Source organism: Chiloscyllium punctatum, chromosome 19, assembly GCF_047496795.1.
Source record: "Chiloscyllium punctatum isolate Juve2018m chromosome 19, sChiPun1.3, whole genome shotgun sequence".
Lineage (NCBI taxonomy): Eukaryota > Metazoa > Chordata > Chondrichthyes > Orectolobiformes > Hemiscylliidae > Chiloscyllium > Chiloscyllium punctatum.
Genome location: NC_092757.1, coordinates 67,521,228 through 67,544,020, shown reverse-complemented (window position 1 = coordinate 67,544,020; position 22,793 = coordinate 67,521,228). Strand labels below are relative to the sequence as shown.

The 22,793-nt window shown below is 41.3% G+C and overlaps 2 protein-coding genes across 9 annotated transcripts in view; one reads left to right on the top strand and one right to left on the bottom strand.

Moving 5' to 3' along the window:
• The window catches only part of myo19 (myosin XIX), a 64,728-nt gene extending 57,167 nt beyond the window's left edge, over positions 1 to 7,561 (top strand). For both annotated transcript variants that reach the window (XM_072589589.1, XM_072589590.1), the window contains 2 exons: positions 4,954 to 5,298; positions 5,415 to 7,561. In XM_072589589.1, the coding sequence (XP_072445690.1) occupies positions 4,954 to 5,298; positions 5,415 to 5,534 (465 nt within the window). In that variant the 3' untranslated portion in view covers positions 5,535 to 7,561. The remainder of the gene's footprint in view (positions 1 to 4,953; positions 5,299 to 5,414) is intronic.
• Positions 7,562 to 9,528: 1,967 nt separating this feature from the next.
• Positions 9,529 to 20,805, bottom strand: znhit3 (zinc finger, HIT-type containing 3). Of its 7 annotated transcripts, none has more exons than XM_072589592.1 (5): positions 20,667 to 20,805; positions 19,682 to 19,713; positions 14,177 to 14,254; positions 12,348 to 12,431; positions 9,529 to 10,016 (listed from the first exon to the last, which is right to left on the bottom strand). In XM_072589592.1, exons 1-5 carry the CDS (start codon positions 20,732 to 20,734, stop codon positions 9,823 to 9,825), a joined length of 456 nt encoding a protein of 151 aa, XP_072445693.1. In that variant the 5' UTR covers positions 20,735 to 20,805; the 3' UTR covers positions 9,529 to 9,822. The 7 variants fall into 7 exon arrangements, with proteins under 7 accessions (XP_072445693.1, XP_072445696.1, XP_072445694.1 ...); XM_072589595.1 differs by having other exon boundaries at positions 9,529 to 10,013; XM_072589593.1 differs by having other exon boundaries at positions 12,348 to 12,428.
• Between the last annotated feature and the right edge of the window lie 1,988 nt (positions 20,806 to 22,793).

Below are 22,793 nucleotides of genomic sequence, written 5' to 3'. Positions count from 1 at the left end.
AGTTTAAATGAATAATTTAATACAATTCATGGAAACATAGAAAATGGGAGCAGAAAGAGTCCATTCAGCCCTCTGAGTCTGATTGGTCATTCAATATGATAATGGTTGATCATCCAATTCAGAACCCTATTCCTACTTTATCCCCAGACCCTTTGATCCTTTTCGCACTAAGAACAACATCTAACTCCTTGAAAATATTCAATAAATTGGCCTCAACTGCTTTTTATGGCACTCTCCGAGTGAAGACATTTGTCCTCATCTCTGTCCTAAATGGCGTATTCCATATCCTTAGACTGTGATCCCTTGTTTTGGACATCCTGGTCATCGAGAACATCCTTCCTACATTTACCCTGTCTTGTCCTGTTAGAACTTTATAGGTTTCTAAGTGAACTTCCCTCGTTCTTTTAAACTCCAGTGAATATAGTCCTGATCCAGTGTCATACATCGAACAAAGAACAAAACATTTACAGCCCAGGGACAGGCCTTCCGGCCCTCCCAAGCCTGAGCTGATCCAAATCTACTGTCTAAACCTGTCACCCAATTCCTAAGCATCTATATCCCTCTGCTCCCCACCTACTCGTGCATCTGTCCAGACACATCTTAAATGAATCTGCTGTGCCTGCCTCTACCACCTCTGCTGGCAACGCGTTCCAGACACCCACCATCCTCTGTAAAGTACTTGCCGCTTGTATCTCCCTTAAACTTTTCACCTCTCACCTTGAAAGTGTGACCTCTCGTTATTAAATCCTTCACCCTGGGAAAAACCTTATCTCTATCTACCCTGTCTACGCTGTTCATGATTTTGTAAACCTTATTCAGGTCCCCCCTCAATCACCTTTTTCTAATGAAAACAAACCTAACCTACTCAACCTCTCTTCATAGCTAGCACCTTCTATACCAGGCAACATCCTCGTAAACCTTCTCTGCACCCTCTCCAAAGCGTTCACATCCTTTTGGTAACGTGGCGACCAGAACTGTACACCGTATTCTAAATGCGGCCGAACCAATGTCTTGTACAATTTTAACATAACCTGCTAGCCCTTATACTCAATACCCCGTCCAATGAAGCCAAGCATATCATATGCCTTCTTGATACTCTATCCACCTGTGCAGCAACTTTCAGGGTACAATGGACCTGCTCTCCCAGATCTCTCTGCTCATCAACTTTTCCCAAGGTTCTTTTGTTCATTGTATAATTCGCTCTAGAATTAGACTTGCTGAAATGCATCACCTCATATTTGTCTGGATTGAAATTCATCTGCCACTTTTCCACCCAACTCTCCAGTCTATCTATATTCTCCTGTATTCTTTGACAGTCCCTTATGCTTTCTGCTACTCCACCAATCTTCGTGTCATCTACATACTTGCTGATTGTACCAACAGTGCCCTCTTCCAGATCAGTTATGTATAGCACAAACAACATTGCCCCAACACTGACCCCTGTGGAACACCACTGGTCATCTTTCTCATTTCGAAAAACTCCCTTCAACTACTACTACTCTATCTCCTGTTGCTCAACCAGTTCTTTATCCACCTAGCTAGAACACCCTGCACACCATGTGATTTAACTTTCTCTATTAGTTTATCATGGAGAACTTTACGAAATGCCTTACTAAAGTCAATGTATATGACATCAACAGCCTTTCCTTCATCTATCAGTTTGGTCACTTCCTCAAAAGAACACTAAGTTGGTAAGGCACGATCTCCCCCTCACAGAACCATGTTGCCTATCACTGATAAGCTCACTTTTTTCTAAATATAAATAGATTCTATCTCTCAGTACCTTCTCCAGCAACTTTCCCACCACTGACATCAGGCTCACTGGTCTTTAGATACCCAGAATATCCCTACTATCCTCCTTGTACAGGGGGACAACATGAACAACCCTCCAGTCCCCTGGCACTTCCCTTGTGTTTAAAGATGCAACAAAGATATCTGTCAGGGCCCCAGCTATTTCCTGTCTCGCTTCCTTCAGCAACCTGGGATAGATCCCATCCGGTCCTGGGGATTTGTCTAGCCAACCCAACACATCTTCCCTACTTATGTCAACGTGATCTAGCCTAATCAAACTGCTGTCTTTAATCTCAACATTCACCATACTCCTCTCCTCAGTGAACACTGATGCAAAGTAATCATTCAGAATCTCACCCATTCTCTCAGGTTCGACACACAGCCTTCCTTCATTATCCTTTAGTGGACCAACTTTTCTCTAGTTACCCGCTTGCTTCTTATATAAGAATAAAATGCTTTGAGATTCTCCTTAATTCTGTTCGCTAACGCTCTTTCATGACCCCTTTTAGCCTGCTTGATTCCTCTTTTAAGACTGGTCCTACTCTTCTGATATTCCTCCAGGGCCCATTCTGTTCTTAGCTGCCTGGACCTTATGTACGCTTCCCTTTTCCTCTTGGCTAGTCATACAATTTCTCCTGTCATCCACGGTTCACGAATCTTGCCTTTCCTATCCTTTGCCTTCAACCGCACGTGTCTATCCTGCCCTATCTTTAACCTATCTTTGAAAGCCTCCCACATATCAATTGTGGACTTCCCTTCAAATAGCTGTATCTAATCCACATTTCACAGCTCCTGCCTAATTTTGATATAGTTGGCCTTGGCCTAGTTTAGAACTCTTCCCTTAGGACCACTGTCATCTTTGTATACGAGTATTCTAAAACTTTCTGAATTGTGATCACTGTTCCCAAAGAAATCCCCCACCACAACTTCTACCACCTGTCCTGGCTAATTCTCCAATACCAGGTCCAATAGGGCCCCTTCTCTCGTCAGACTACTGACATACTGCTCTAGAAGACTCCTGGACGCTTCTTACGAATTCTACCCCATCCAGACCTCTTGACACTAAATGTATACCAGTCAATCTCCCATCACCACTGCCCTATTGCCTCTACCTCTTTCTATAATCTGTTTACCTATTTGTTCTTCTACCTCATGCTCACTGTTGGGAGGCCTGTAATACAGCCCCAACAATGTAACTGCACCCTTATTTCTCAGCTCCACCCATAATGCCTCACTACCCAAGCCCTCCATACTGTCTTCCTTTAGCACAGCCGTGATATCATCCCTAACCAGCAATGCAATTGCCCCCCCACACCACACACCCACACCCCCCCCCCCAAACTTTTAGTTCCCTCCGTACATCAGTCTTAGCATTCCAGGACTGAGCCTAGCAAACCTTTATTGTATTTCCTCCATAGTCAGAACATCCTTCTTTTTATTAGGAAACCAAAACTGCAGACAATACTCCACGTATGGTTTCAGCAAGGTCCCGTACAATTGAAGCAAGACATCCCTGCTCCTGTGTTCAAATCTTCTCACTATGGAGGCCAATATACCATTTGTCACCTTCTCCGCCTATACACCTGTATGCTGATTTTCAGCAACTGGTGTACAAGGACATCCAGGTCTCATTGCACCTCCCCCTTTCCCAATCTATCTCCATTCAGATAATATCTTGCCTCCCTGTTGTTGCTACCAAAATGGATTATTGACATCTATCCACATTATACTTCACCCACCATGCATTTGCCCACTCATTCAACGTGTCTAGATCAAATTGAAGCATCTCTGCATCCTCCTCACAGCTCCTCCTCCCACCCAACTTTGTGTCATCTGCAAACCAGAAGGTATTGTATTTAGTTCCCTCATCGAAATCATTAATATATCTTGTGAAAAGCTGGGGCCCAAGCACTGATGTCTGTAGTATCCCAGTAATTGTTGTCTGGCCATATCCGTACATTAGCCACTGCAATCCAATGCAGTTTAATTTTACGTGCTCATCTCTTATAATTCAGTAACTATTCACTGAAATTGTGTTACTGCATTGAATAGCTAAACCTTATCAGATTTTAAAATTTGCATACATTTTCTAAATCTAGTTTCTTAATCTAGAAGTATTGCATTACAGTTGCAGATATTGGATGAGTCTTCTCTAAAAAGAACACTTCAAATTTTGGAATATTCTTATATTGGTACAGATTATATGGAAGTTTAAAAATTTTAGTAATTAGATTTGGATATATTGAACAAAGAATTTTTTTTTGTCTTTAATTTTATTGAATTTATTACATCTTTTAGCTTCTCATGGGTTTTCACATTTGCTGATTTCTTCTCTCTAAAGTCACTTTATAGAATCCCTACAGTGTGGAAACAGGCCATTCAGCCCAACAAGTCCACACTGACCCTCCGAAGAGTAACCCACCCAGACCCATTCCCTGACCCTATTACTCTTACTCGACATTTGCCCCTAACGAATGCACCTAGCCTTTTCATCCCTGAACACTATGGGTAATTTAACATGGCCAATTCACCTAACCTGCACATCTTTGGATTGTGGGAGGAAACTGGAACACCCAGAGGAAATCCATGCAGAAACGGGGAGAATATGCAAAGTCCATGCACACAGTCGCCCGAGGCTGGAATCGAACCTGGGTACTTGGTGCTGTGAGACAGCAGTGCTAACCACTAAACCTGTTCGGTTAAAGCAGCAATTGATTTATTCCATGGAAGATCCCATTCATGATATATAAAATTAATGAGCAGTTAATCTACTTGTGGGTTGTTGGCTCTGACATATTGAGAACTTTGTTTTCTTTTTGTCTACATCAGAACAATGAATCCATTACAAAACTGACCCTTAGTTATAAAGTGTGTTGCAATGCCCTAAGAACATTATGATATGTAAATACACTATTGTCCTTTTGCTTTTTATGGAGTCATTTCACCTTTTTCCATGCACTAAAGATTTTAAAGTCCATTCAGAAAGACAGCATCTTCCTTACAGCACTACATTGCAATGAAGATTTATATTTCGTACTATGATCTGGAAGTAGGTCCAATCCTGTATCCTCCCTGACTCGAGTGTATTATCAAATGAACTAAGCGGGCACTTAAATTCAAATATTCAACTAATCTATGCTTTTTAATTGCAAACATCTTCAGATTAAAATGGAAGTCTTGGCAGCAAAGGAATTGGATGATACAACAGATTTTGAAGAAATGGAATATGTTCCGGATTCTCCTATTTGCTCACCTTCATATCAGTCAAAATATGAACCACCAAACAAGCTTTTCCAAGGTATTCAATTCAGAGATCTAACGTTACGTGCCTGGCCGCTGGGTCTGATCCTTTCGTCTGCTTACATTACTGGAATGACTCCATCCATATCTGAAGCTCTTAAGGCCTTTACTCGATTGGCTGCCTTGAAGGTGAAATGGAGAAGCAACTATAAGGTGGAACATAATCAGTTTGATCAGGGTATTGCTTCTATTAGAGCATTACCTGAGGTAAGGATTTTTTGTATAAATTATATTTGTATCCATCTTAAACATTAGTGATGCTCAGTACAGAGTGTGCATTGATGATTTTGTGTAATTGTAACTAAATTTTGTTATTTTTCCAGGTGCAAGTAAAGTTTCATTGCAAACGTTCGCCATTGCTTTTTGCTGATATTTATCCTGAACACACACACTGCACAATCATTGGCCTTAACCAGATTTTATTGGAAAAAAAGGAAGATTAATAATTTTATTTAGATGTCATGTCCCTGTAATCTTTTCTAATAGAAGTTTGTTACCACAGGTATCTTGGGAGTCCTTACTGAATTGCATTAAATTGAATGATTTATTGTCACTTTAGTTTTACAGTGAATAACAATAGTGAAAAGTTTCAATTTCAATCTCTCATGCTGATTGAAGCCACAGCTCGAAATGTGGATCAAATCTTTATTAGATTAGTCCCTGATCAACATTACTAATGGACCAAATCAGGTTTGGGATAAACTGCATTTATAATTCAAAAAGAGATTAAGACAAGATAGCATAAATACCAAACCTATCACCAGAAATTGATTTTGCACTTATTGAACAGAATTCACATAATCTCTTAAATTTTATTGAACCTTTATTGTTCAGCAAAATGACATTTTAAAGAAAGCAATAGCAGAACAGTGCATTATGGCAACTGCCCAGAGGATCTCAACCTGAGACAGAGATTAGCACTGTTCTGCCTGTTACACGACACTAAATTTTCTGTGTTTATTCTACCTTTCTGATCAGAAAAATTCAATCGAAAATTCATTGCTATTCCAATATTTGGAAAAATCCAAGTTATAATTAAGTGCTTTACCTCACGACATTTGAATTGAACAAAATCTTACAATGCATATGAATTCATAGGAGCACTATTTTTTTTAAATTCAGAGATTTATTGAAATTGGAGGAATGTAAAGCATTTTATTTTTCTAAATGTGACATGTTTTAAACCTGACTCTTGTCTTGGGAAACTTTGACCGTTTTGCTTTACTAATACCACAACTGTGTTTTTGTTTATGATTCGTGCGATGACATTCTTTTGGACCAGACCAAGAAAAACTACTTTACTGACTTAATACTGGATACTGATTGTATAATTTCACTGAAAATTTCAAATGCCTCTTGCATAGCACTGAGACTCTTGGGTTTTTCTGTAGAATTTGCTGTCTTGTCTTGATAAATCCCTAAAGACATATCAGACACTAAAGTTGTCACATGCTATATTAAGTTTAGATTACTATCTTTCCAACTTGCTAAGCAATTCATATGTAGCTTCTCCACATTTTGTCATCAATATTGCTTTGCCTCAGCCAGCTGCAATCCCTGTTTAAGCAGGGTATGGATAATTGAATGTAGGTTTATATCAAGAACAAAAAAACTTTTATTGGCAGCGAGTGGTGTTTAGTTTAAGGAAATGGATTGAAATGCGAAGAAAAACATGATTAAGGTCAAGCACCTACATTCTCTCACAAAGTAACCATACTTCTTTAAAAAAAAAGTGTTACCTTTACTTCCACTTCCTGCCACATGTTGCCATTTCCTGATGGTCATATCTGAAACCCCTCACTAAGAATTGAACAACATTTTAAAATCAAACCAGTCACTTTTTCTAGACCGTCCAACTGAGGTCAGGAACGCACTATGTTAAGAGTATTGGGTTCTGCACCCCTCCAGACTGCTGCTATGTTCTGTATCACTGGGGTGCTAGAGTATATTTCTTTTTTGAAACTACATCTAAGGACTAACTGATTTTTCATATTAATTCATCACAACACTCATTCTTGGTAGTAACTTAAATTTAGTTATGAGCTTTGAATGTCAGACGAGGGGTGCAGATTTTTAACTGGACAATAAAATTGCACTAAGTAGTAATCTTTGGGTTGATAAATGAAAATGTTTAGATTTAAAAATATTTTGCCAAATTGGCGTCTTTTGTTTTTTTAAAAAAAAGTCCATGTTACTGAACTCTCCTTTCCTGATGAAAAGAATTGCTACATTCCTGTCCTCCTGAACAGTAGTAATAATTTTTATTTATTGAGCAGGGTGATCTCAAGCAGAAGTTTCTTTTTCCATTCTGTAATTGCTTCAAATCAGGGGTCATTACTAAACAAAAATATGGGATGATGTAATATTCTTTCAAAATAACACTAGTTATAAAAGAATGATGTATTTATGTGTTAACTATCTATTCAAAGTAAATTGTATACAGATGAGAAGCTGATCTATGTAACAATAAACATATATCCTTAAACAAGTTGATATTCATTCTTTTTAACTAGGTAAGGGAAAGCTTTTAGACATAGTGCTTAACTCTGTGCATTTTTTTAGGAGTGGTAATCGCACTTTTTCGCAGTTATATTATTTGTAAACACTTTGATCCTTAAATTGACTTCTATCCTTCCAATTCTGTATAGTTTTATGTAGCAAAACCTGAACGTGTAAAATGAAGCTTAATTGTTTTCAAAGAATGAGAATTATCTCATAACTGCAACACCAGTTTCTTCATCAGTACTTCTGGTTTCTAGGAACTGCTGGTGAATTCAGCACTCATGAATTTGAAGTCAATCATATTAGACAGATCTGATTTTTGTCGAGATTAAACTAGTGATTACAACTTGTGCAAGCTGTTGTCACAAAATTACATCTCCCATAGTACAGCACTTTTAAAATGACGCCAAAAGAAACAGCTTCCTTTCAAAACATCAGCATCCAATCACAGGAGCACTTCCATCCTAAAGCCACAGCACATTCCTGCAGAAGATCTTCAGGATCTTTTCTTACTTATTTTAAGAAATATGGCTAGGGCACATGGGTCTTGACTCTGGCCCAGAGATAGGGATACCACCATTGTGCATCGAGCCCTCTTGCTGAGGACCTTAATGTTCTTACCTTCCTTGACAGTATCTCCCAAACCATGATCTCTACCCTTTACAACAAGGGCAGCAGACATGTCAAAAACATCCTGCAGGTTCCCCAAGTCACCCACTATTGTGAAATAGAATAATTACAATTTCAAGTCTTGTAATTTCCCTCCACAAAACATTATGGGTGAACATACACAACGATATTTCAAAGCAGCTCACTAGACCAAGGCCAATAAGTATTGATCTTGTTAGGGATGCCCATGTACTGTGAATTTTAAAAAAAAACTAATGTTTTTCATAATAAATTCAGTGATCTGAATACTTTTTTAATCATTCACAGGATGTGGATGTCACTGCGTAGGCCAGGATTTATTGCCCGCAGGGCAGTTCAGAATCACCCACATTGCTGGAGGTCTGGAATCCTATGAAGTCTAGATTCCATAAGCACAGGTTTTCTTCCCTAAAGGACATTAATGAACCAGATGGGTTTTTCCAACAATTGACAAATGGAATTCACGGTCATCATTAGATTCTTAATTTCAGATTTTTATTGGATTCAAATTCCACTATCTGCAGTGGTAGATGTGAACCCAGGTTCCCAGTACAGCAGTGGGATCTTTGGATTAACAGCTTAGCGATAATACCACAAAGCCATCACCTTCCCCCAAATAGCCCAGTACAAGTCATTCTGCTCTAACATGCATTTCGTTAACACAATTGATAAATTTGGAGACACTTTCTATAGCGCGAACTTGGAAAGTGGGTATTGATTATAACCCTTCATTTTAATAGTGCTGCTATTATGCAAATTTTTTTATAATGTGGTTGCACAGTGATTCATTCATTATTAAAAGGTTTAATCTAGTTACTAACCCACAAATCAGTGTACAAAGCAAGCAAATATGGCAAGTCTTTTAGTACTTTCAAGACAATGTGACAGAATTACATAGAAAAACAGGATTAGTTAGAACTGGAGTAAACTGATATTTTTGTGGTACTGGTGACATGCAGATGGTATTTCACTTATTTTCAAATTATAGGGACATAAGCTCAGAAGGGATTTGCAGTGGAGGGAGGAAGAGAGCTTCTTCAAGGAAGGCATCCTTGCAAGAGGATTTGCAGTTTCAAGGAAGGCATCCTTGCAAATTTGCAAGGATCCTGAAGAAGGGCTCATGCCCAAAACGTCAATTCTCCTGCTCCTTGGATGCTGCCTGACTTGCTGCGCTTTTCCAGCAACACATTTTCAGCCCACATAAGCTCAAACTAAATCAGACAAAAACTATGAGTTCAGATAGAAATAAAAAATAAATGGAGCAATAGATTCTTAGTGTACAAGGAATTGAGAAAATTGAATTATTTTATTTGGTAATGGTATAGAAAAGCAAGACTATTTATTTCAGGTCATTGGTAGGTACCAGTATTGGATTGTTTGTTTTTCTGAACACCTTAAAGAAAAATATTTTAATAAAACACTGCAAAATAATACATCAAAGTACTGGCATCACAGCCCAGTCACTGAACACCCAAGATGTTTATTTTTCAATCCAGTGGAAAAACCTAATTAAAATCAGAATAGCTATATATCTTACAAAGTAATTACAAAAGTATTTACTCAAAGGTCGGAGAGTTTATACTAGGATACAACAGTTTCATTTTCTTTCTCTGGGGGTTCAACTATTTGTAAACACTGATCTGCAAATTCCACAAAAATTGGTTCCTGCATAGCTGTCTTCATGATGCTTTCTTTATCCTCCGCCTTGTCTACTGTCAACAGCAACTGTTTAAGGTGTGGGTTGCAAAGTAGACCCTTCAACTTCTCTGATCCTGCTATTGGAATGACAGAAATTGAATGAATCGGAATGCAAGAACTTATTGAAACAAACATCTTAAAAACCTCAGGCCACTCCATCAGGAACATTCCAGAGAATGTAGTTGGCAGTGTGAAAGGGTGTTTCTGAAACATTTGCCCTGGTACCACAGATATAAAAAGATGCTGTATTACCTCACAAGGTGGTTTTCAGAGATCCAGCAAGGACTAAGGCTGCTTCCAAACATACAATTACCTCTCTAAACTAATTGTATCTCCTATGATCTGGGAACAGTATTGGCTGGAGTCCACTGACCATTACAAGGAGTCAATTATTTTTCCCTGGTGGAGAGCAATAGTTCAGGATTGCCTATTGATTTTTTTGGGACTACTTCTATTTCGGAGCTCCTTTCTCATTCTTAAAAATCCGTACATTAACAGATGCAATCACTCAGCTAACATTACCGTCTGTACCTTTGTTGACATATAGGGTATGTGGACTCCTGCTGAAACAGAATTAGAGGAATTCAACAATATCCTCGATTGATTATCAAATTTCCCTTAAGCTTAGAGCCACAATACACAAGGAAAGCATTAATTTCTTACTGAAATCAGTATTTTATATTGGCACAAAACAGGCATAAGTATTTTTCCCCCCCAAAATTAAATGACAATTCTATATCAAAAAAGTCATGACTTTAAACATAGCTGAAGCAGACTTATGCCAATGTGCATCTATATCCTGAAGGGAAAGAACTTTTAAAAAATATATATAGTAAAGTAATGACAAACATTCAACGTCCGTCGGTTCATGGCAGGTCCAGTAATCAGTAACTAATGCTAGGTGAAAGGGGAGACCAAACCTATGATTTCCGATTTACAAGTACTTCTCCACAAGGATATCTGGTTGGCATGGATGAGTTGGACCAAATGATCTGTTTCTGTGCTATACTTTTATATCTCTGTACTACAAATGCAGAGGGGTGATGTGAGCAACCACTACTGGCAGAAAAAGCCTATTGTACCTGGTATTCTCAGACAGTTTCCCGCCTAAATAGTAATCAGACCTGAGTCCTCTTAGCTTCCGAAATCGGGCAGTTTCAGACTAGTATTGCTGTAAGCCAACATGCTTCTATAGCATAATGCTAGAATATTTTAACGAGGTAATTGCAACCTAGTTACTGCATATCAGTCCTCAATTCTCCAATTTAAATATAACAATTGATGCAGTGTTCACTACAATAGCATCCACTGCATTTTCACCCTAATTGTAGTTCCTAAGCACTGGAACCTTAAGCTAGAGAGTCCACTTTTTTTTGGGAGGGCAGTCATCCTCTATATCAAACTTTTCCAGCTTCCAGTTCACTTAGCAATCCCTTGTTGATGGGTTTAAAGTTTACTCCCTGCTCTGAAACTTCCTTCCATTCACTTCTTGCAGCCTCTCCCCAGCCCAGAGCCTTTTAGAAGCAGACTTCATCCAGCTCCCCACCTTTGTAGCTGCCTCCTCCTTCCCCTGGCAGATACAATCTACCTCTATCACCTCCCTCACCACCAAAAGACTATAGCGCACAGCTTACAGCTTCCTCACTGCCACAAATGCCTAACTGCTTATTGCTCCTTTTCAACTTGTCAATTTTGCTTATGGACCACTTTTCTTGGATTGTTGCCCTGTAACTGAAGGTTACTCAAGTGTTTTGGGGGCAAATTTGCCCACCATCTGTGTATTTTGAGCCCTGGCCACTACAAATACTGTTACACAATAAGCAGTGCAAATTAATATTTCCCTTTAACCCAAGGGAGAATGGTACCATCATGCTGCATTAAGGCAGAGGTAGTAAATTTGTATTAACACCACTGAATCAGTAATCCACAGGTCAAGACTAATACTTGTATTCTGACACAGATTCAAAACCCATCTGGAAGAGTTTAAATGCAACTGATACATCTGGAATATACAAATTGTCTCAGTAAAGGTGCCATGAAACTATAGTTGTGAAAACCTACCTGGTTCACAATATCCTTTATGTAAGCTGCCAGTGTTACATGGCATGGCTTACATGCTGACTCTAGATTTACAGCAATAGGGTCGAATCTTAACTACTACCTGCAATGCTTTAGCAAGTCACTCGTTTTAAGGGCAATCAACAGTAATGTTCAAATCCAATGCAAGAATAAAAAGGAGACAATTTGCAGTCAAACCCATTTCAAATGATTGCTGTGCAAGAATTATGTGAAACTCAAGTGCATAAACACCAAATATTAAATCAACTAATTCTAATCACTATTTCCCAACTGCAAATATTAGAAAAAGTTTTTGTTTTCACAGTCAGTTTTTTCTTTTGTCTACATACCCAGTCGTCTCAGTTTCTCTAGTGGTACACGATCAGATTCTTCACCATTATCCAAGATTTCATCTGTGCCGGAGTAGTGTCCTACTAACATAAAAGGTTTTCAACAGATCTCAAATGACAGAGTTGAAAGGTAGCTCCTGAATTATGAGCGATTACAGAGAACCTGAAAAATGGTTAATGTCTCCAGAAACATTGACTTTAAGCACCTGAAGTTTTAAGTACAGTAGTGCCTCGACTTACAAACTTAATCTGTTCCAGGACCTGGTTCACGAACTGAATCAATTTTTCCCATTGTTCGGATAGCGTAAGAATGCTTGGACGGAGCAACGAACGCTGTTCACAGCGCACGCGCCAAAAACGAACTGAATGAGATCAAGCAGGGCCCGATGGCTTTTGCGTTCAACAAGCGCGTAGCAAAGCAGTACAATGAAATCACGTGGTCGCACATGGGCTTTTTGCGTACGTACCTTGAATTTCGTACATACGTTGAAGCAAAATTTTATGTACAATCCTGTTCGTAAACCAATTTGTTCATGAATGAGGTCGTTCGTATGTCGAGGCGCTACTGTATAACTGAAATCTAGAAAATGCTTAAAACACAGCATAGATGGTATTTTAAGGGGAGAGATTGATTGATGTTTTGTGTATATGAAATTTTAATCTATTTCACAACCTTTGAATGCTGCCTATCAATGTTTTATTGTCCTCTCCTGTGTGCATTTTGAGACGGTGGTGGTGAGCTGCCTTCTTGAACCTCCGCAGCCCATTTGATGCAGATAAACCCACAATATTGTTAGGGTGGGAGTTCCATGGGTAGTGTTGTACAACAAAGAGACCTAGGGATTTAGGTACATAATCCTTTGAAATTTGCATCACAGGTAGATAGGGTAGTTAAGGTGGCGTTAGATTTGTCTTCATTGCACAGAAATTTGAGTCGTCGTCAGGATGTCGTGTTGAGGTTGTACAGGACATTGAGGCGTCTTCTGAAGTATTCTGTGCAGTTCTCGTTCCCTGCTATAGGAAGGATATTAAACTGGAGAAGGTTCAGAAAATATTTACCAGAATGTTGCCAGGAATGGAAGATTGAAGTTATGAAAATAGGCTGGATCTTTTTTCACTGTAGGATAGGTGGTTTAGAGGTGACTTTACAGAGAATTATAAAATCATGAGGGACATAGATGAGCTGAATAGCCAAGGTCTCTCCCCCCGCCCCCCCCAAGGTGGGAGAGTTCAAAACTAAAGGTGCATATTTTAATGGTGAGGAGAAAGATTTTTTTTTAAAAATGAGCTATTTTTAAAAAAAATACACAGAAAGAACTATGTGGGGAAGTGGTGGGTGCAAGTACAATTAAAACATTTTAAAAATATTTGGATAAGTACATGATTAGAAAATGTTTGGAGGGATATGGGTCAAATGCAGGTAGGTGAGACAATAATTTGGGAACATGGTTGGTGCAGACTAGTTGGACCAAAAGGTCTGTCTCCATGCTACATTGCTTGAATATGACTATTTTCATCCAGCCCCGTTGTTTATTAGAACTTTAGCAAAAGAACAAAGTTTGTGACTCAGACAAAAGTGTGCAGCTCAGAACAGAGAATATTGCAGGTTAAGAGATTTGTGTTTAATACAGTCGATAGAGAAAATCCTCTCTATTGGCTGTTTTTTATTTCTAGTACCATATATTTGCATTAGCATGGTATAGCTGCAGTAAAACTCATTCAATGGAACTTGTGTTCATGGCTCAAAATATTTTGAAAAACACATGAACTCAAACAGTTCAAGCCTTGTAGATACTTTTTTAATTACCATAGTCAACAGCATATCTTACCATTGCTGTCTTGCTGTATAGGTTCCTTTAATGCTGGGGAAAGCTTTGAACCAGACTCCTGGGGTTTACAATCATCTACTAAAATAAAGTGCTGATTTAGTTATTTTACAGTAAGTACACGCTAAAGCTTTGGTCCAACTGTTAAAACTCGTCCATGCCAACCAGATATCCCAAATATATCTGGTCCCATTTTCCAGCATTTTGCCCATATCTCTCTAAACCCTTCCTGTTCATGTACCCATCCAGGTGCCTTTTAAATGCTGTAATTGTACCAGCCTTCACCACTTGCTCTGGCAGCTCATTCCATACATACATGACCCTCTGTGTGAAAAAGTTGCCCCTTTAGGTCCATTTTAAATCTTTCCCCTCTAACCCTAAACCTATACTGTCTAGTTTTGGACTCCCCATGCCAGGGAAAAAACCTTGGCTATTTACCAAACCCATGCCCCTCATGACTTCATAAAACCTCTAATGTCACCTCGCTGCCTCAGATGTTCCAGGGAAAAAGTCTCTCCCTTTAGCTCAAACCCTCCAACTCTGGCAACATCCTTGAAAACCTTTTCTGAATCATTTCAAGTTTCACAGCATCCTTACTATAGTTGGGAGACTAGATTATATATGGTATTCCAAGAGTGGCTTAACCAACGTCCTGTACAGCTACAACATGCCCTTCTAACTCCTGTACTCAGTGCACTGGCCAATAAAGGGAAACATACAAAATGCCTCCTTCACTATCCTGTCTACCTACGTAGACCTGTCTATGCCTATGGAGAAAAAGGTTGAATCCATTTGGGTGGAAATTAGAATTTCAAAGAAAAAGTCACTAATAGATCCAGTCTATATGCCACCAAATAACAACATCACATTGGTCAGAGTATGGAGTGCAGGAGTTGGGAGGTCATGTTGCGACTGTACAGGACATTGGTTAGGCCACTGTTGGAATATTGCATGCAATTCTGGTCTTGCAAAGATGTTGTGAAATTTGAAAGGGTTCAGAAAAGATTTACAAGGATGTTGCCAGAGTTGGAGGATTTGAGCTGTAGGAAGAGGTTGAATAGTCTAGGGCTGTTTTCCCTAGAGGGTTAGAGGCTGAGGGGTGACCTTATAGAGCTTTATAAAATAATGAGGGGCATGAATAAGATAAATAGACAAAGTCTTTTCCCTGGGGTGGGGAAGTCCAGAACTAGAGAGTATAGGTTTAGGGCGAGAGGGGCAAGATAGAAAAGAGACCGAAGGGGGAAACCTTTTCACTCAGGGTGGTACATGGTATATGTATGGAATGAGCTGCCAGAGGATGTGGAGGAGGCTGGTACAATTGCCACATTTAAAAGGCATCTGGATGGGTATATGAATAAGGAAGGGTTTGGAGGGATATGGGCCAGGTGCTGGCAGGTGGGAATAGATTAGGTTGGGATATCTGGTCGGCATGGACGGGTTGGATTGAAGAGTCTGTTTCTGTGCTCTAAATCTCTACGTCTATGACTCTAAATAACTAATGCCTGTAAAAATGGTATGGCAATTATCATGGGGGATTTTATTCTACATAACAATTGGTTGAAACAGCTCAGTCAGGGTAGCCTTGATGAGGAGTTCGTTGAGTGTATCCGCGATAGGTTCCATTACATACTGTTCAAGAAAGCTATGAGGGAGCAAGCTATCCTAGATCTGGTCCTTTGTAATGAGACAGGAATAATTCATAGTTAGGGATCCTCTTGGAAGGAGTGATCACAGTATAGTTGAATTTTGAATACAGATGGAAAGTGAGAAGATAAAATCCAATACTAGGGGCCTGTGCTGAAACAAGGGAGACTACAATAGGATGAGGGAGGACTTGGCTAAATTAGACTGGAAACAAAGACTTTGATGGGACAGTTAACGAACAGTGGAGGTCTTTCAAAGCAATTTTTCAAAGTGCTCAGTAAAAGTATATTCCACTGAAAAGGAAGGACTGTAAGAAAAGGGATAACTGCCACAGGTGATGCAGAGGGGGTTCACTAGATTGATTCCAGATTTGAGGGGGTTGGCAACTGAGGAGAGACTGAGTAGACTGGGATTATATTCATTAGAATTTAGAAGAATGAGGGAGGGATCATATAGAAACATTTAAAATTATGAATAGAATAGATAAGATAAATGTAGAGAGGATGAAACTCAGACAAGAGGACATAGCCTCAAAATTCAGGCAAGCAGATTTAGGACTGAATTCAGAAGGAACTTTTTCACCCAGAAGGTTGTGAATCTATGGAATTCCCTACCCAGTGACGTAGTTAGCACTAGTTCCGTCACTGTTCAAAATAAAATCTACTTTAGCTTTAAAAACAATGAAGGAATTAAGGGTTATCGTGAGAAGGTGGGTAAGTGGAGCTGAGACCAGGGAAAGATCATCAATGATCTTAATGAATGGTACAGCAGGCTCAATGAGCCAGATAGGAGAAAGTGAGGACTGCAGATGCTGGAGATCAGAGCTGAAAATGTGTTGCTGGGAAAGCGCAGCAGGTCAGGCAGCATCCAAGGAGCAGGAGAATCGACGTTTCTGGCATGAGCCCTTCTTCAGGGATGGCAAATTACAAGTTACACCTGTAAATTTATCCACTAGTGTGTCTATTTTGTTAGGTTATCCCTAAGTATTCTTCCAATGTCATTATACTATGTCCAAACTTAAAATGGCCATAAAACATTGAAACAATTGGGACCCAAGGTAATACAAAATCCACACCAAGATATTTGAATTAATTGAATTACTATTTAAGCACATTAAAGTCAATGGGTTCAGAAGTTCTAATTGGAGAAGCTGTGCTGTGTAAGAATGCATTAATCCAGAAAGTACAAGGGCAGGAAAGTAGATGTGAGGAATGTCAGATCAGCCATGAATCATGACCATGACCATCAACCATGATCCTACTGAAAGGTGGAGCAGGCTCAAATCACTTACTCCTGTTCCTATTCATTATGTTTTTATAGTCTAAAAGTCAGATAAAATCACCAAGTACAGAGACTTGTCAGACACTAAGATTTCACACTAAAGAACAACTAGTGTAATTTGAACAATAATATCTTTCAAAAGGTCAAGGCTCCAAACAATAATACAATTTGGACACAGGACATCTAAATGCAGATTTTAATTTGGCCTTGTAATTTGCTGTACTGTACATAGACACTGCATGCACTACTCTTACAAATAAAGGAGACATAATATCTCAATTTAAAATCAGAACAAAATGAGACAAAGAATGTTAATAAATTAAAGATGAAAGCCTTCTATTCATGACCTACTTTTAATAATGATGCAGAGGTACCAGTATTGGATTGGAGTGGACAAAATCAGAAGTCACATGATACCAGGTTATAGTCCAACAAGTTTATTTGAAATCACTAGCTTTTGGAGCACTCCTCCTTCGTCAGGGAACCTGGTGTCATGTGACTTCTGACCTTTTAATAAAGCAGGCCCTAGATAACAACTGACATTTCTGGAATTCTTTGCTACAACTGTGGACATCCAAACTGATGGCTACTGGACATCATTTCCATCCCCCACCCACCTAAGGGAAGCACTAATCTTAGAGGTTTACAATCTCTCTTCAAACACTAGAGCTGATGTTATACTAGCAGCTTTGGAAATTTGAATATTTCACAATGACTCATCAAGTAATTTCAGCCTCACCTCCAAAAGCAAAATATACAGATACTGGATGTCTTAAATTCCATATTGTATGACCCTACAAATTAAGAAGACATATCTGTTAAAACTTCAGTCAATATGGAGAAGGATATGAAAGCTGTAGAAGGTAGGAAAATAGATGGTGACATCTTGAAAAATGTCCACATTACAGAGAAGGTCCTGGATGTCTTGAAACACAAAGGTGGATAAATCCCTAAGGCCTAATTAGGTGTACCCTAGAACTCTGTGGGAAGCGATTGCTGGGCCCCTTGCTGAGTTATTTATATCATAAATAGTCACAGGTGAGGTGCTGGAAGACTGGAGGTTGGCTAACGTGGTGCTACTATTTAAGAAAAGGTGGTAAGGACAAGCCAGGGAACTATAAACGAGCCTGACTTCGGTGGTGGGCAAGTTGTTGGAGGGAATCCTGAGGGACAGGATTTAGATGTATTTAGAAAGACAAGGACTGATTAGGGATAGTCAACATGGCTTTATGTGTGGGAGGTCATGTCTCACAAACTTGATTGAGTTTTTTGAAGAAGTTAAAAAAAAGAGGATTGTTGAGGGCAGAGCGGTGGATGTGATCTATATGGAGTTCAGTAAGGCGTTTGACAAAGTTCCCCATGGGAAACTCATGAGCAAGGTTAGATCTCATGGAATACAGGGAGAAGTAGCCACTTGAATACAAAGGGAGAAGACAGAGGGTGGTGATGGAGGTTTGTTTTTCAGGCTGGAAGTCTGTGACCAGTGGAGTGCGACAAGGATCAGTGCTGGGTGCACTTATAAATGATTTGGATGTGAGCATAGGGAGGTATAGTTAGTAAGTTCGCATATGATACCAGAATTGGAGGTGTAGTGGACAGCGAAGGAGGTTACCTCAAAGTATAATGGGATCTTGATTAGATTGGCCAATGGGCTGAGGAGTGGCAGATGGAGTTTAATTTATGTAATTGTGAGGTGCTGCATTTTGGAAAAGCAAATCAGAGCAGGACTTATACACCAAATGGTAAGGTCCAGAGGCTTGTCGCTGATCAAAGAGACCTTGAACTGCAGATTCATAGCTCCTTAAAAGTAGAGTCATAGGTAGATAGGCTAGTGAGAAGGCATTTGGTATGCTTTCTTTCATTGGTCAGCGCATTGAGTATAAGAGTTGGGAGATCGTGCTGAGACTGTACAGGACAGTGGTTAGGCCACTTTTGGAATATTGTGCACAATTCTGATCTCCTTTCTATCAGAAGGATGCTGTGAAACCTGAAAGGGTTCAGAAAAGATTTACAAGATGTTGCCAGGGTTGGAAGATTTGAGCTATAAGGAGAGGATGAATAGGCAGGGGCTGACTTTAGAGGTTTATAAAATCATGAGGGGCTCAGATAGGTAAATAAACAGTTGGTGGGGTGGGGTGGGGTGGGGTGGGGTGGGGTGGGGTCCAGAACAAGAGGGCATAGTGTTAGGGTGAAAGGGGAAAGATATAAAAGGGACCAAAGAGGCAACCTTTTCCACACAGAGTGGTGTGTGCATGAAATGTGCCGCCAGATGAAGTGGTGGAGGTTGGTACAATTGCAACATTTAAAAGGCATCTGGATGGGTATATGAATAGGAAGGGTTTGGAGGGATAAGGGCCAAATACAGGTAAATGGGACTAGATTAGGATATTTGGTTGACATGGATGAGTTGGACCAAAGTATTAAGTAACTACTGAGAACAGAACCAGTTAATATTTCAGGTTGAAGAAAGGCCATTGTTCCTTTCCATATATACTGTTTGACCAGTGTAGTTTGCCGAATAACTTTGTTCTTTCTTATTATAATTTGAAGAACATTTTTAGGTAATCAAAGAACAATTCATACCTTTGTGTTTCTTGTAGCATCCTACAGAACAACTGAAAATAAATAAAAAAAACAGTATTACAATTACAACAATACTTATTAGGTGGTTGTAAGCATCTAGGAAAAAGTTAGGACTGCAAGTGCTGGAGATCAGTCAAGAGTGTGGTGCTGGAAAAGCCTGGCAGGTCAGGCAACATTCTAGGAGCAGGAGAGTTGACGTTTCAGAAATAAGCCCTTCATCAGGTTGTAAACATCACCATTGTTCACTTCAAAAACCTGTTGCTGGTTGCTGCCCATTATTCTATATTCATTGTTCAAGTTTTCTTTTTGAGGTTGTGCACAAGGCCCACACAGTAAGATTTAGACTGCACAGCCATAGAACCTCACAGGAACATTGGATCCAAAGTTATACAACAGTTTGCAAAATTTAAGCCCATGACAATAACAGGGCGCTAGTAGCATCAGTGAAAACAATAGCCTAAGAACAGGAACTATAACAGTGGTGGTGAGACTTGTTTCTCAAGCCAGAGGGAAGTAACCAGTGATGGTCCCTGGGTGTTGGTGTCAATCCCCTGCACATTTTAAAAATGTTTGATCCCTTAGACTTTGATATACACGACATATTCTGCACTTTGTACAAGTTTCCAACGTTGTACATAATGGGAAGGAGAATAGCAGATCGCAGGAGGTAATGGACTGACAATAACTAGTTATTTCAACTGCAAGAAACGTAAAATCGATACAGTTACTCAAAACAATATGAGGCTGCAGGGGGATACAGAGGAAAATCCCAGATCTCAGCTGGATCTTGTGTTCAGGGACCCAGCTATTTGACCACTGAGACCATCACAGCGAGGCCCAGGCCACCATGGGCTGTAGGTTTCTCCCCTCAGCGAGTCCCTCCACATGGCCCGGCCCGGCTCAGGGAGGGCTGTACGCCAGTCACTGGAGCAGGCCGCAGGGCAGCCGTGGGCTCGAGTTGTAAACAACACCGGGCAGCACTCACTAACGCAGGCCGCAGCGCGGACACCGATATTTCGGCGGCACCTCCTCACACACTCGGCAGGTCACCATCCCGCTCTTCAACAGCAAACCCCGATAGGCCGGACAGCCCGCATTCGCCTCAACACGGCCCTCTAGCCCCACCCCCGTCCCCTCTAACCACGCCCCTAGCCCCACTCCCTCTAGCCCCACTCCCTCTAGCCCCACTCCCTCCAGCCCCACCCCCGTCCCCTCTAACCACGCCCCTAGCCCCAACCACGCACCTAGCCCCACCCCCGTCCCCTCTAACCACGCCCCTAGTCCCACCCCCTCTAACCCCACCCCTGTAACCACACCCCCCTAACCCCACCCCCGTCGCTCTAGCCCCACCCCTACCCCTACCCCACTCTAGCCCCAGCCCAAGCCCCACCCCCGTCCCCTCTAGCCCCACCCCCTCCTAGCCCCAGCACCACCACCACCACCACCACCCTCTAGCCCCAGCCCCAGTCCCAGTCCCCCCACCCCCCCACTAGCCCCAGCCCCAGCCCCACCCTCCCCCTCCCCCTCTCCCTCTAACCCCATCCCACCACCCCCTCTAACCCCACCCTCTTTACCCCCACACCCCTCTAACCCCACCCTCTTTACCCCCACACCCCTCTAACCCCATCCCCGTCCCCGTCCCTTCTAACCCCACCCCATTACCTGTAACCCCACCCACCTCTAACCCCAACCCCATCCCCACTAACCTCACCCCCTCTAATACCCCACCGCAACCCCGTCCCTTTAACTCTACCCTCAACCCAACCCCACCCCACCCCACCCCACCCCACCCCACCCCTCTAACTCCACCCCCCCACTCATTCAACCCTACCCCTCCCACATCCACCCTCTAACTCCACCCCGTCCCAACCCTCTCCAGTACAGTACACCCCTGACCCCACCCACTCTAACTCCACTCCCCTGACCCCTCCCCTCCCCTCCCCTCCCCTCCCTATTCCACCCATGGACACACCCCTCTCTAACCCAACACCTAATTCAACCGTCTGACCTATCCTCTCCAACCCAACCCTGCTTCTCTCTAATCATCCCCGACCCCACTACCTCTAACTCCACCCGTCTCTAACCCCAACCATAACCCACCCCTCTCTAACAACCTCCTGACCAAGACTCTCTCTAACCTACCCCTGACCCAACCCTCTCTAACTCTAACCCCGACCGCACCCCTCTCTCATCCATTCCCTGACCCCACTACATGTAACTCCACCCTGAACCACTTCTGACCCCATCCCTTACTAACCCCACCCCCTCTACACCCCTACTCCCACCTCTCTCTAACTCTCCCCCCCCCACTTGCCTCTCTATAACTCCACCCCAGACCCCTCCCCTCCTTGACTCTTCCCCTTGACCTGCACTGTCTAGCTTCTCTTTGACCCAACCCTTCTGACTCCTCCTCTCTGACCCTACACCCCTCTAAACTTGCCCCTTGACCCTTCTATGATGTCACACCTCTCTGACCTCACCTTCTCTGACATTATTGCCTCCCAGACCTACTCCTCTAATGATCCCCTCTTGTCCCTGTGGAGTGCTATTTGACTCAATGATTTACTATCTATATGAATAACTTTAAAGAAGGGGCAGAGGGTAATGTATCCACATTTTCTGGCAATACAAATATAGGTCGGTGGGTATGGGGACATCAGGAATCTAAGAAGGGATATGGATAGGTTAGGGGCACATTACTGCAGATTTTGGATTTTGAACTGAAAAAATGCTGGAGGTCACAGTGGGTTGGGCAGGCAGCAAGCTAAGATTTCGAGTCAAAATACCCTTCAAATTAGCTTTGATAAAGAGTCATCTAGACTCGAAATGTTAGCTTGCTTTCTCTGATATGGTTAGGCTGTTTAGATTAGATTAGATTCCCTACAGTGTGGAATCAGGCCCTTCGGCCCAACAAGTCTACACTGACCCTCCGAAGCGTAACCCACCCAGATCCAATTCCCTTTGACTAATGTACTTATAACTATGGGCAATTTAGCATGGCCAGTCTACCTAACCTGCACATCTTTGGACTGTGGGAGGAAACCAGAGCATCTGGAAGAAACCCACGCAGACACGGGGGAAAACGTGCAAACTCCATATAGATAATTGCCCG

Bases quoted from the DNA above. Each gene is read 5' to 3' on its own strand.
- znhit3 (XM_072589592.1), bottom strand. From the start codon at position 20,734: ATGGTGACCTGCCGAGTGTGTGAGGAGGTGCCGCCGAAATATCGGTGT. The intron at 12,432-14,176 runs GTAAGATATGCT...CTTTTATGTTAG, and splicing joins TATACAGCAAGACAGCAATG to TAGGACACTACTCCGGCACA. The intron at 10,017-12,347 runs GTATGTAGACAA...TCATTCCAATAG, and splicing joins AGAGAAACTGAGACGACTGG to CAGGATCAGAGAAGTTGAAG.